At 56.4% G+C, this 13,302-nt stretch overlaps 4 protein-coding genes across 4 annotated transcripts; 1 reads left to right on the forward strand and 3 right to left on the reverse strand.

Moving 5' to 3' along the window:
- Positions 1 to 167: 167 nt before the first annotated feature.
- On the reverse strand, positions 168 to 1,647 carry PG985_014848 (uncharacterized protein; the record flags this gene model as incomplete). The annotated part of the gene is made up of 4 exons (XM_066834614.1): positions 168 to 431; positions 523 to 1,074; positions 1,148 to 1,310; positions 1,373 to 1,647. 4 exons carry the CDS (start codon positions 1,645 to 1,647, stop codon positions 168 to 170), a joined length of 1,254 nt encoding a protein of 417 aa, XP_066677224.1.
- A 2,625-nt stretch (positions 1,648 to 4,272) lies between these two features.
- PG985_014849 (uncharacterized protein) lies at positions 4,273 to 5,704 on the forward strand (the record flags this gene model as incomplete). The annotated part of the gene is made up of 4 exons (XM_066834615.1): positions 4,273 to 4,437; positions 4,607 to 4,976; positions 5,058 to 5,175; positions 5,239 to 5,704. The coding sequence occupies 4 exons, from the start codon at positions 4,273 to 4,275 to the stop codon at positions 5,702 to 5,704; spliced, it is 1,119 nt and encodes a 372-aa protein (XP_066677225.1).
- A 986-nt stretch (positions 5,705 to 6,690) lies between these two features.
- On the reverse strand, positions 6,691 to 9,147 carry PG985_014850 (uncharacterized protein; the record flags this gene model as incomplete). Its single annotated transcript, XM_066834616.1, has 1 exon — positions 6,691 to 9,147. One exon carries the CDS (start codon positions 9,145 to 9,147, stop codon positions 6,691 to 6,693), a length of 2,457 nt encoding a protein of 818 aa, XP_066677226.1.
- A 1,643-nt stretch (positions 9,148 to 10,790) lies between these two features.
- PG985_014851 (uncharacterized protein) lies at positions 10,791 to 11,917 on the reverse strand (the record flags this gene model as incomplete). The annotated part of the gene is made up of 4 exons (XM_066834617.1): positions 10,791 to 10,979; positions 11,050 to 11,544; positions 11,686 to 11,825; positions 11,905 to 11,917. 4 exons carry the CDS (start codon positions 11,915 to 11,917, stop codon positions 10,791 to 10,793), a joined length of 837 nt encoding a protein of 278 aa, XP_066677227.1.
- Between the last annotated feature and the right edge of the window lie 1,385 nt (positions 11,918 to 13,302).

The following is a 13,302-nucleotide window of genomic DNA, read 5'->3' on the forward strand; positions in this document are numbered from 1 at the left end:
CGACCTTTTCGACCGCGGAGCCGGAGCCGGAGCCGGAGCCTCTAAATCCAAGGACAAATAGGTCGTTAATTAGAAAAAGTAAGGTTTGAAGATAAAAGGGGCGAAGCCGGCAAGAGAGCGGGCAAGGATGGAGGGAGGGGGAGAGATGCGGTATAGATTGGTTCCCCTTACAGAGAGTAGGTGTAGCAAAAGGGCCCGTCGTGGATGCTGGTCAGCTCGCGCATGGTGATGGGCCCGCCGCCGGCGTAGAAGAGGTCGATGACGGTGTCGAGCGTCGTGTTGGCCGAGGGCGGCTGGTTCAGGAAGGTGTTGGTGCCCGCCACCTGGTTCTGCCGGCCGGGGAAGTCCATCATCTGCCACGTCCACCACACCAGGTCGATCATCGAATGGTGCAGATAGAACACGGGGTCGCCTGGCGACGTGAAGGTGTCCTGGTTGAAGAAGTTGTTGTCAGCTATAATGTTCTTGTTGCTGTATGTCTGTATGTCGAGAGGAAAAGGGGCGGGGGAGAGGGGGACTTACGCCGGCCGGGTCACCACCGATTGTGTAGTGCCCACCCCCGTGAACGCCGATGCTGCCAGAGCCAGGAACGCCCTGCATGACCAACTGGAAGTCGGCGACCTTGTCGTTGTTGCCAATGAGCTGCATAATCGACGTGGCATTGGCAAAGGCCTTATTGACGCCCGCCGAGATGTCGCGCTTCAGACAGCGCGGGTTGTGGTCGAGCCCCGTGCCCGTAATCACACTCCCATTATTCAAAGGCAGGGCGACGGGCCCCAGGTTGACGACCATGTCCTTGAAGGGGCCCGAGGTGACACAGCCGCCGCCGTTCCCGGGGGGCAGGACGACGGGCGCGAAGTTGCCGAGCAGCAGGGTGATGGGCCCCTTGTCGGCGACGGGGGCGCCGTCGCCCGACATGCTGAAGGCACTGCCGTCGAAGATGGGCGACGCGAGGGGGTCGTCGGCGTACAGGGCCCAGTTCCAGTAGGGCTGGGCGCCCTGGTGGCCGCACTCGTTCTTGAGGGCCTGCTCGAACTGGAAGGTGAACCAGCGGTGCCAGGCCATGAAGGTACCCTGTTCATATACAGGTGTTAGTGTGTGATATGCGTATTACTCATGGGATTTGGTAGGAAATATGAAGGCATACCGTGTAGTGGATGGTCTGGGTCTGGTTGATGTGGGAGGCCAGGAAGTCGTCGAATCGCGTCCTCGCGCCGGGCACCAGGCTCGTCGGCGTCCGGGCCGGCAGCTTTTGCAGACACAGGACGGCATCAGTGTATGCCTTGCGCTCTGTCGTGCTCAGCGATCCCCTGGTACACGACGAGGATTAGTCTCTGACCATCATCCCTGGACCAATTAGGAGGTTGCTTACCAAGGTTTACGAACGACCAACTTTTCTTTGGTGCACTTCCCGGAAGGCGTGGTCGTGGAGTTACCCAGAGGTCCCTTAGGTCCGCTTGCCTTGGCCGGCGGCGGCGGCGGTGGCAGAGGAGGTGGTGCGCGTTTAGCTTTGGCGTCCAAGATGGCGGCCTGGCTTGCCTGGGCTTTGGCGACGAGGATCTTGAACTGGGCCAAGGCGTCGCCGTTCTTGAGGTCGGGCGTGAAGGCTGCCAGAGCTGTTCCGAGGAGGACCAGCGGGAAATGCATGGCGACGAAGGGGGGAATCTTCCGGTAGATGGTAAGCAGCAGGGACAAGAAGGTTTCAAAAACGACAGGAACAGGAAAGGAGCTGCGAGACGATTGGGCAAGGCATGAAATGAACCGGTGTCCTATGTATGTATACCACCCTACTTGATAAAGAGCAGCCGGCTTCCTTGGGCAGATGGAATTTCAAATGAACGAACGGGAGCCTGGGCGAAGCGAGGGACTAAGCAGACAGACGAAACGGGGGGGCCATGGATTATAACCAAGGCCGAGAGACAAGAAGATTGGTCTTTTCCTGCATTAGTATCACCAAGCTAGCCCTTCTTCTTCTTCTTCTTCCGAGACTATCCCGGAGAACCGTCGCATCATGCTTAAAGGGACATTGGCCTCGTGTTTTCCCTCTGATACATACTTTACATCGCCCGCTAATCAGCCGTCCTTCCCTTTCCGTCCGTCGGCCGTTGGCGTCGTGGGTGGATTCCCCCCTCCCGGAACGTTGAAACCAAGGCCAAATGGCTAGCTCTAGAACGCTGGAGGTGCAGCTCTCGGCGGGTCTTGGGGACCCCTGTCCATCTTGGTTTGGTCTCATCGCGACCCGGTCAGATCTATCTTGATCCAGGGTCCTGGAGATGTAAGCTGTTAGTGCTGATTTCTTCCCCATCGTGGGCACCTGTCAGGCACGGCCTTTCCTCTCTCCGGCTGTCGGCTTCGGGGCTATGGTGGCAAACAAGTATAGCGGCGGCGGCAGGGACGCGGCGTATGTAAGCCATGCATACTTATACATACCATGTATGTGCAGTACATACGAGACTCACATGAGAGCCCAGGCGGCTCTTGTTTCCACGGCCAACAGAGTTTTCGGGTCCCGTGAGTTCTTCCCGGCCGCCGGTCCTCCCTCGCAGAGCAACAGGCATCCTGGCCCAATTCATGTTCCCTCTGGCGAGTGCCGACTGCCCTGAAACCGTGCGACGAGCCCGCCGGGATGTTCCCGGCTGCCTGGTCAAGAAATCAACTTTCCGATCGGTATTCCCTGCCGCAGATGCGCGATATGGGCGATCAGGTGTTAAGGCTGCTCCCTCCCCCCCGACTGCCCGCCTGCTGTGCTGGCCTTACAGTAGTCAGGGTAGCATTCGATGGGGAGGGGTCTTCCAAATCGCCAATCGAACCAATCAGCCGGTTCGTCTGGGCCATCTCAGAACTGCTACCCAACTTCACGACTGGAGGAGCAGAAGTCTTGGGTAGTATCGCCTGAGCCCAGTTGTCATCTCGTCTTTTTCTTTGAGCACCCAACGTGACATTGCTGACATCGGTGGATGGCGGTGCCAAAAGAGGATCATGTGTTTTGCGCCGACTCTCATGGCCAGGCAGCTACTGCAGGCTAATAAGACTTTGCATGCGCTTATGTACGATGCTATCTCCCAGGGCACACCACCATCCAGCGAGAGATGCCTTCGCTCTTCCTCGCAGGGATACCGGCGCAGCAGGACTCAAAAGTGGTCATCCGGGGAAAAGTGCCGAGACCAGGCCGCAGTATTCGAGTCTTCGAAAAGTACGACTAGAATTGATACTAGAACAAGGCGAGGCACCAGTGAGCTTGGATGCTATTAGCCAGTGAGGGACATTCTTGCCCATTCGCATGTTCGGACGAGTCAAGCAAGTGGGCAAAATGCCACTTTGCGCCAAGTCTGGGGACAGTGTCTGCGTCAACCCAGACCATTCTGATGAAGCTAGGTGATGGTACTAGTCCCAGCTTGGTCCACCAACGTCGTCGCAACCTCCCCGGCCGCTCCTCCCTCGGTATCACTGTTGTTCATGCTAAGGTAGCATCTCATTTCCTAAGAGAGGCCTGGCCTCTACTGCCCGACATTGGGATGGCTATCACTCATGTAACATCTACGGTCTTGACCAAATGGAGGAGTCGGTTTCCTGGACGGGCGCGAGAGGTCTCGAAAGCCTGTACCCCTCCCGTCGGTCGCATTGCATTGCAAACCCCTTGTTTCGTAACTAGGAAGAGAGAGGAAAAGGGCTTCCCCCCCCAAGCCGGCAGCCAACATTGGGACTGGCAGCTGACAGGGACCAACCCGTTCTCTCGAGCCAATGCAAAACGCGAAACATGAGGGGACAGTGTCGGCGCCGTTTTATGGGAGCCCACCCGCCGGGAAAGGAGAACACTGGAAACAAACCATGTGAGGTTTAGCAGTCGTCCCCGTGGGAGGAACTCGAGAGAAACCAAGGTCGTAGAAGAACTGCCCGGGACCGGGGTTGAGGCACAAGAGTGCCGAGATGGTGGAGGGTGGTATGCAGGTGCAAAGAAGAGCTGGGAGCATGGGAAGGATGATGGATGGTGAGGGATGTGTAAATCATATAATCCGCGAAGCATCCCTGGTCACCCTCTCCTTGTCCGTGTGTGTAAGTTGCGTGCCGTGCCCACTATCTTCTGTTGTCGCTGCCGCTACTCCTTCCCGTCTCCTCCATCTCCTCCTTGTGCGGAAATGACGTGAGGATCTACGGCACCAGATCGACCGCTCCTCGTAGCTTAACCTTACGACGACGAACGACGAAGACGACGGCAACGGCTTCGACTTGGACCTGGAGCGCAGCCCGCGATCAAGGCAAGCGAATTTCCCAATGTCCGAGACGGCACCACCACCGCTCCCTGGAGCTGGACTCCCGAATGACTATAGGGGCAACGAGATTCTGGGTGCCGTCATCGCCACGACGACCATGGCTCTCATCACCGTCCTCGCCCGCATCTGGGTGCGCTTGACCATAGTCCACAAGATGGGATCGGATGTGAGTCGAACATACCTGGCCTTGAACTCATCGTCAAGGTCTACATGACGATGTCTATAAGATGGACACTAACAAGAAAATCAAACAGGACTGGGCCATGATCATAGCAATGGTAGGCTTCACGTCTTACGCACGAGTAGCATGTAACTGTTAGCTAACAAGAGACCAGACCCTCTCCCTGGCAGGCCTCGGAGTCGTCATCCCCCAAGTCGTCTACGGAGCGGGCCGGCACATCGCCTACGTGCCGCCCGCCGCGGCGACGGTGGGGCTCCAGATCAACTTTGTCGGGCAGGTCATCTACCTGTGGGCGATCCCGGCCGTCAAGATGTCCATCGGCCTCTTCCTGCTGCGCATCGCGCCCAACAAGGTCTACCGGCGCCTGCTGCAGGCCGTCATGGTCTTCACCATGGTCTACACCTTGTTCTGCTTCGTCACGCTGCTCGTCCAGTGCACCAACCTCGCCGTCCTCTGGGACCCGACCGTGAAGGCGACTTGCTGGTCCAAGCAGACGCTGCAGACGCTGAGTTATGCTAACTCGAGTGAGTCTCTTGGGAGCCTAGGCGGGAGCTGATTTGATGGCATATGTATGTATGTGTGTTACTGACACTGCGTGTCTACAGTCATCAATATCCTCACGGACATGTTCTTCGCCGTGCTCCCGGCGCCGATGCTCTGGAACGTGCAGATCAACGTGCGTACCAAGGCGTCCCTGATATGCATCATGGGTCTGGGTGTATTGTAAGTAACCATCATCCCCCCCTTAAATTAACATACATCATATCTAACCCCACCCGATCCCAGCGCCGTCGCGGCCGCCATCGTCAAGTCCCTCTTCCTCTCCAACTACGGCAAGACGGGCGACTTCCTCTGGGACTCGACCGACCTGACCATCTGGATCTCGACCGAGTGCAACACGGGCATCATTGCGGCCTGCCTGCCCTGTCTGAAACCCCTCTTCAAGCGCCTCCTCGAAACCACGACGCAGCGCTACGGCAAGTCGTCCTCGACGTTCGGCTCGTCGGCGGCCAACCAGACCAACAAGTCCTACCAGATGAAGCCGTACGGCCAGCACAGCAGCACCGCCAGCAAAGGTAAAGGCGTAGGCCGGGGAAGCCGGGCGAACAGCAAGGCGGCGGACGACGAGTTGGCATTGGCTGACCGGGCATCGCCTAGCGCTATCACCAAGGTCGCTACCGTCTCCATCGACACCTCGCATCCCATCGACGCGTCGTGGTGGTCGCCCACCAGCCCCCGCATGCGGGTGTGACTAAGTAAGTGAGTCGTCGGGGGCAGGGCCTGGCGGCTTGCGACTGCCACCGATGCGTAACAATACCATTTCTTGTTTTGCGGATATATAGAGTATATGGTATCGATATGTTTTATTTTTATACCTGTGAACATGCGCTTACCGTACGAGAGACTTACATGGTCATCTGGGATTATATAAGTTTTGAGAGGCATCTGGAATAGCAAAATACCATCACCTTGTATATCTATCCCCCTTCCTCGGAAACATGGTCTCTTCCATCAGCTTCAGGTATTCGTCGCGCAACAAGAACTCATATCATTTCTCTTCTCTGCAATATAAACACGCAATCCCACTGCGGCAAAGACAGCAAGTTCGTCACCCACGCCAGACCTGCCAATGCCAAGAACACCAAGCCAAAGCTTAAGCTCCAAAGAACAAAAAGATCAAACCCAAATAGATGAACTGCCTCGTCATAATCCTCTATTCTGGGCTAAAGATCAAGACTGGGATAACCCGTTCGCTGCATGAATCCCACGGTAAGCCCGGAGACAAGCTCCCAGCATAACCCATGAAGAGTTTCCGATGACCGCCAGAGCCAGAAGGAGTGGCGTACCAGCTCCCAAATACGCAGCATTCGCTCGAGAGAAGTACGTAAGGCTTACTTGCCAGTGTGTTTGAATAATACCAGCTCTGGGCGTGATGAAGTATTCAATAACAGCAGAACGACTCCATCCTTGCACAGGGAAAAGCCGACCAAAGCAGAATCCGAGACGAATAGAGAACAAGCACATCTTCATCAGCCAAACAGCTCTTTGACATTGCAAACTACCTGGTGGAACCCCCGTGACTATCTCGAGCGTACACGAGAACAGGCAACCAAAACGGTGTCCCACCGTCATCTTTTCTATGATTCATCTCTTGACTTCGTATCGTAACCAGACTCTCCATTTGGTCTGTCCATTCGTCATTTCTTTTCACTTTTCTTTTCCCCTTGTATCACACATCTAACCCCATTGCACCAACACCTTCTTTTGCTTCTTCTTCTTGCCCTTACCATCGGTGGCTTCCTCCTCCGCCTCCGCCTCCGCAGGCGTCGGCGCATCCCGTCCGCTCCAGTTGAAGCCCGTGTCCCGCGATCCACCCACGTCCCGACGGACGGCGCCCCGGCCGTACCCGAAGATCGTAGTCAGGGGCTTCGGCGCCGCCGGCAAGGCCGGGAAGTCGGGTCCACCGCTCGCCGGCTTCGGGGCCCTTTGAATAGTGTTGTTGCTATTGCTGCTGCCGTAGTTGGTGGACGACGGCTGGCTGTGGCTGCTGGGCCCCCACAACGAAGCCGATGTCGCTGCAGAGGATGACGACGCGGCCGAAGGTCCCTTAGACGCTTTCGGCGTCGAAGTGCGGGCAGGGGGTAGCGAGGGGAACGAGACGGTCGGGGGAGGCCGCGAGGCGGTGGAACCTGCAGAGGCTGCCCAGCTGCTAGATTGCTGCGAGTTGGATCTCTGCGATTGCTGTGTCATGTTCTTGAGCTTGAGCACGCGTGTGCTGTGGCGCTGAGTAGGCATGTTTTGTGCAGCAGCAGTAGCCGAACTCGACGCAGCCGAAGCCCAACCACTGCTTTGCGTAGTGGCGCCATGCATGCCGGACAGGTTGGGGAGCGTTGGGTAATCCTCATTGATGGCCCGCCAGTCGTTCCATGCTTTGCGCAGACTCTCGGCCTTGCTCTTGTCCTCAAACAGGTCCGCAACCTCACGAACCAGTGTGCCCAGCGCCGTGGACGATGTCTCGGAGAATAGCGTGAAGAAGGATTCAATGAGTGCCGTTGGCGTTATCGAGTTTTGTCGATAGGCAGAGATCTTAGCTCTGAATGTCGCCATCTTGCTCGCGTTGTTTTGTAGAAGATTAGAGGCACGCTCAACGACAGAGGCATGGCGCACAAGGCGGGCGCGCTCCTCGGGTGTCAGGTTGGGGTCGGTCACGCTGAGGCCTTCCATGCCAGCGGTCGGGACTGCCTGTGCAGCCGGCGCGGCGGAGCTGGATGCTGACGCGCCATTGCGCTGTGCGTTTTGAGAGGGCGTTCCCGAAGCCGATGGACCTGCGGGAGCGGAGGAAAGTTGTCCTCCGAATGTGCGGGTGGACACCGACTGAGATGAGTGAATAGCCATTTGTCGCTGAAAGGCCTGCTCGTCCCGGCGCAGCGGTTGCGCAGAGCTAGCTGGTATCGGTTCCGCATTAGGGTCACGACCTCTCCTGCCCCGGCCACCCCGGCCGCCTTCCCTCTCGCCTCCTCGATCACCGCCTCCACGGCGTTCCTGCTGGTAAGGTTGTCGGAAGTCAAAGCCGGCCATGTCGACAAGTCTTGCGTCCCGGCGCACATCTTTGGACAATGAGCTTCCATGCTCGCTCAGCTGGTGGGCCTTCAGGTCCAGCTCAGATGCAAAGACCACGAACTTCTTCTCCTGGCATTCGCGGTCCGTGCAGAAGTAGTGGTCCTTCTTGAAATGCTTCTCGAGAGCATTGTAATCCATGTAGTAGTGCGGCTGTCTCGGATCCTCTCGATCGCACAGAAAACACCGCTCGTGTTTGTTGCGGCAGTGTTCGTAGAGCTTATCGTCGTCGTAGAAGCGGGAGCCGCAAAAGGCGCAAAGGGGGTGGCCCCGGAAGCCCGTCTGGTCGATCGCACCCGGCCGATCGTCTCCGTTTCGCATGTGCTTCTCCAGCTCCTTATCGGTGAAGAGATCGTGTTCGTGGGTGAAGACCTTCTTGTTGCGGGTACACAAGTCGCACATCTTCTTGTTGTGGGTGCTTTTCACGTGGCGATGGAGGTCCGGCCAGCCCAAGCCGGCAAAGTCGCAGTCGACGTCGGGGCAGTTGTACCGAAGCAGGAGAACGGTGTCCCCGACGATGTCCTCCTTCGCATAGCGAATACCAATGTTGTCGTCAACACTTGAGATGTCGGGCTCGCCGGCGGAGTAGTCCTCGAAGCGCTTCGTGGCGTCGTCGGTAAAGATGACATATTGCGAGGCAGTGCGGCAGTGGGCGCACTCCTTGTTTTTGTACAGGGCTCGCATGCGCAGGGAACAGATGTGGCATGTCCGGTGGTTGCAAGGTGCTACGGACTGGTGGACCACGGGGCTAGCGCAGATAAAACAGACCTCGGCCTCGACGTCGTCGCCGTCGACCTCTCCCCCGGCGGCGGGGGCAGTCGCGCCGATGACCTTCTTCGTTTGCGCAGGTGCTGCTGGGGCATCGTCACCTGCGCCCTTGGCTGCCGATTGCGACTGGTCTCCCGCTTGTCCTTGTCCGCGGCCCTTGCCTCTCTGGGATCTGCCACCTCTCGAGCCAGTCTGGTTGTTGCCGCCTCGTCCGCGACCTTTGCCACGTTCTCTGCCTTGGCCGTCGCCTCTAGCACGTCCAGGCGCAGAGGACGAGCCACTAGCGTCGGCAGCCCCTCCGGAAGACATGGCGTCTGGGTTTCTCGTGGTTCGGTCGGGTTGGTGTTGTCTAGGTATGGTGGGCAGGTGGTTGCGTTTGTGGAAACGTTTGGTCGGGAAGGTTGCCAAAAGGCCAGGCTTGCTTGAGCTTCAGTGCGACTGGTGACGTAGAGGTGAAGAGACCAATTGGCGGGGCGAGGTGGACAGTTTAGACTGCTTTGCTGGCGGCTTGGCCCAGCAGGAAGAATTGAACGGCGATGGGGTCAAAAGTTGTGCGAGAGAGAGAGACGAAGAGATCGTCCGTCATTTATTAGTAACCAGCAGGTGTCAAAATGGAAGGCAGTGCCTGTCGAGTCTCCCAGTCATCAGTTGCCGGTGGAGCTTGGCCAGGAAGTAGCAGGTGGGCTTGGTGGGGGGAGACAAGATGCTTTGGGTGAGAATACGCTGCAAAGGGAAGCACTTTTCCCAGTGACACACGCCGAAAATCGACCCTGGCCGGAAAAGCCTTGGGACTCTTACAACTTGAACCCAGGAACAGCCCGATTATCTAAGCTTACCACTTCCCAAATGACCAACCAGAGATGGGCGGATTATGAATCATTGTGAACAATGCTCCAATATCGTATTCCTAAAAGATTGCAAACTTTGACCATGGACGCGGATGCCTTTCTTTTCCCAAGATCCAGCGTGGTCGAATTGATTTGCTACGAATTGTGCGGGGCAATCTCCTATACATTTCATGACCCCGCCTCCAGTATTTCATGCTTGCCCGGATCAAATGCATATGTTACCGGCAGCCAGGTGACCGGTCTGGGGGTGCTGGATACTCTTTGTTTGACGTACGTACATGTAACAAATCTTCTAGAGGGTGTCTTTCAGAGTAGAAGCTCACCAGTAGAATTCTTCCAGCGTCTAACCATACACCCTAAGCCAAAAAATATCTTCCAGACCTCACTCGCACCGTCTTTTGAGAAGTAAGCCTATTTGTTGGGAGTCGTGTCACTCCTGAGGATGACCAATGGCAGGCCACTCAAGATGCATGATAGAATAGCTGCAGCCTCAAAGTGACACATTGCCTGCACAGAAAGACGGCTGCCATCAATATCATAGGTGTAATTTCCAATAACCGCTAGAAGTACTGCATAAGATAGGGCAGACTGCTTCGCCTTGCAGCTCGAAATCCCTATAGATAGCTACGTAAGTAGGTACTTTAGGGGGGATAGATCGCTACATAATAATAATGTATCTATCCCCTCGGTAGATGCTCTCTCTTCCTCCTCTCTCCGTTTCTCGCTCTCTCTTTCTTTCTCTCTCTCTCGCTTAAGTAAGTAAGATCAATAATAATCTGGCCAAACCACCTTCTGCACCCAAATATGCCCAAACCAAACGCAGGGGCGGTGGCGGCCAAGAAGGAGGCGGCCAAGGTGGAGTGTGCAGTGCAGAGAATAACGAGAAGAAGAACAAATCACCACGATATCCTATCGCTGCGGCCAAATGCCAACCGCCGCCAAAGAGCAGTCAGGCCACTGTGCCCCTGGGAACCAAGACGCCAATACGCACTGAATCCGAGCCGTTCGTCAAACCCGCGAGAAACAACCATCCCGTGCCATAATCGTAGAAACACACCATGCAATATGACGGTTCGCCTTCACCGCGTCCTCGGGGTCGAAGCATTACTCTTCTTCCACAGGATAGAGATGGTTGCCGACGAGCTTGTTCATCTGGAACATGTCCACCTTCGCTTGTTTGAAGACGGCGTACATCTTTTCGTCGCAGAGAATCTGGCGCTTGTCGCTGGGATCTTGGAGTTCGTTGGCCTTGATGTGCTCCCATAATTTCTTGACCACCTGAGGTCGCGGCAGCTGTAGTACGAGGAGGAACGTTAGCATATGGTCAACAGAAAACAGGACTCCAGGAGCTCTTCTTGCTTACCCTCGATTCGCCACCACAAACCTCGGCCAGAGGAGCGCTCAAATTAAAAGGCTTCTGGAAGCCGCCTCCGGCCTTGCGGGGCTTGTTCGTCGACTCCTCGCTGCCGTCGACGTCACTATCGTCCTCGCGGCGGACCTTGTTGGAGCTCTTCTTGCGCGGCTTCTTCTTGATGGGCTTGGCCTTGGACCCGCCGCCGCGCGTGGCCCGCCCGCTCATCTGGTTCTCCTGCGCCTGCAGTATCGCGGCCAGCTTGGCGTCCGAGTCCTCCGTGTCCTCGCTCTTCTCGGCCTTGCGCTGCTTCTTCTTGGGCGGCTGTGTGGAGACCTCGATCTCGCCGCCGTCGGCGTCATCGTCGTCCTCGTCCTCGCCGGCGTGGCCGTTCGCCTGGCGCTTAGAGGGGGTCGGCTGGGGGGAGGCGGCCGGCTCGTCCTTGGGGGCCGGTTCGGAGGACGTGAGGGCGTCGAATCGGGCCTCGATGAGATTTTTTATAGCCGCCTGTGCGACGAGAGAAAAGTAGACTAGTAAGCGCGTCGTTCGGAGGGCAAAGGATTGCGCGCCACAAACGCGCCCCGGGGGAAAAGGTGCTGGCCGGGGTTACTGGCGCCCCCGGCCGACTGCCTGACTGACTTAACGTACCTTCTGGCTGCTGAGGTCCTTCCCGCCCAGCTTGTCTTCCAGCTCGGCCCGGATCTTCTTGCGAGTGACCGTCTCCAGGTCCACGCTGTGAAGGATCTCATCGATGTACCTGGTGTACAGTGCCTCCTCCTCGGAAGATACTGGACGCGGGGCACTAGAGTCAGTAAGAGCACGAAGATTGGCAGAGGCCCCCTCCAAAATCTCGGGAAGTAAACATACATGGTGCCGACATGTTGTCACCCGCGCGCGGCCAAGCCCCAGTAAGTCCGATGGCGTGGAGTGGCAGTCACTATCGGATTGGCGCGATGCAACTCAAGGAATCCAATTGCAGGCAAACGGCGGGAAAGATGAAACCTCTGGCGGGAGAGATGGACTTTTGGATGTTGACGTGACTGGGGGGGAAGCGTGGTTCGCCAGCTTGCGCAAGGTGGGTATCGACGTAGCTTGGAGCTGCTGCTGCTGCTGCTGCGGCTTTGTCTTTGTAGATGGCCTACTACTAGAAATTGTTTGTGTTTTTGTCGCAATCCGGTGATCAAAGCATGGCGGCGGCAGCGAAGACGAGAAGAAGAAAAAAATTAGCTGGTGGGACTGTCGATAGGCGGTGACTGCAACTTGATGTTGTTGTTCTTGCTCGTGGCCCTCTGGCAGCGGCGGATTGTTGGTTGTTGTCGCGTGTGTCAATGCCCTCCCGAAAAGCAGCGCCGTTGAAGATGATTCGTTACCCAGCTAAGTAAAGTATGATTGTTGGTCTCGGGAGGTCCGCCGTGCCTGCTGCTAGTCCAGAAGCCGTGAATTGTGGATATGGTGCCTATCGTTTCCAGTTCCTTTCAACTGCCTAGCAACTAGTCGTCGTCCGAACTTGTCAAACTGAGAGTGGTAGGTTGGTGGTCCGGATTTTGGGCGGCGTGGAGTCTTTGGAGCAGTGGGCAGGCAGGCAGTTGATAGGTAGAATACTGGCAACTGGGTAGGCTACTGGGTAGGATACAAGGTAAACTGAAGAGGTCTAGGAGGAGGTCTAGGTCTACTTTGCCAAACAATCGTCCATCACCTGGTTAATGGGTTTGATGGCATGGTATGATTTGATAGCACTGGGACGGTATGTGGAGGCGGGCAACGGTACGTAATGACACCGCAATGTAACGCACCGCAACGCAACTGCGATGGTGTGCTTAGCTAAAATAAAAATACGGATGGCCGGGCAGCACCACCTTGTCGACGGACTTTGCAATTGCTTCAGATAGACAGCCCGATTGATATGTACCAGCTGATGCACGCAAACAGGCAGCTTCCGTAGGTGTGATTGATAGGGAGAGGTCAGGTGAACTGTCATGGAAACCGACGATTGGAAAAAAAATGACAGGCCCATGGGTAAGCAAAAAGAACAATGGCGGCGGTTGGCTGCACCGGTCAAGTACTAGAGTCAGGGCACGACTCATCGGGCACAATGAAACTGCTATATACCCAAAACATGGGCTACTGTACAGCGTCGGCCTACAAGTACAAGTCGGCAATGTTACAGGAGTTAGGAATGTTGGCATTCCTGAGTGGTAGATAAAGCCGTGGTAACAAAGAGGCTGCATGGCAATTGGATGCCGTCCAGGGGTGGCTTACAAGCTG

The sequence above is a fragment of the Apiospora marii genome (genome assembly GCF_038362585.1).
Source record: "Apiospora marii strain CBS 49790 chromosome Unknown utg000012l_segment0_segment0, whole genome shotgun sequence".
NCBI lineage: Eukaryota > Fungi > Ascomycota > Sordariomycetes > Amphisphaeriales > Apiosporaceae > Apiospora > Apiospora marii.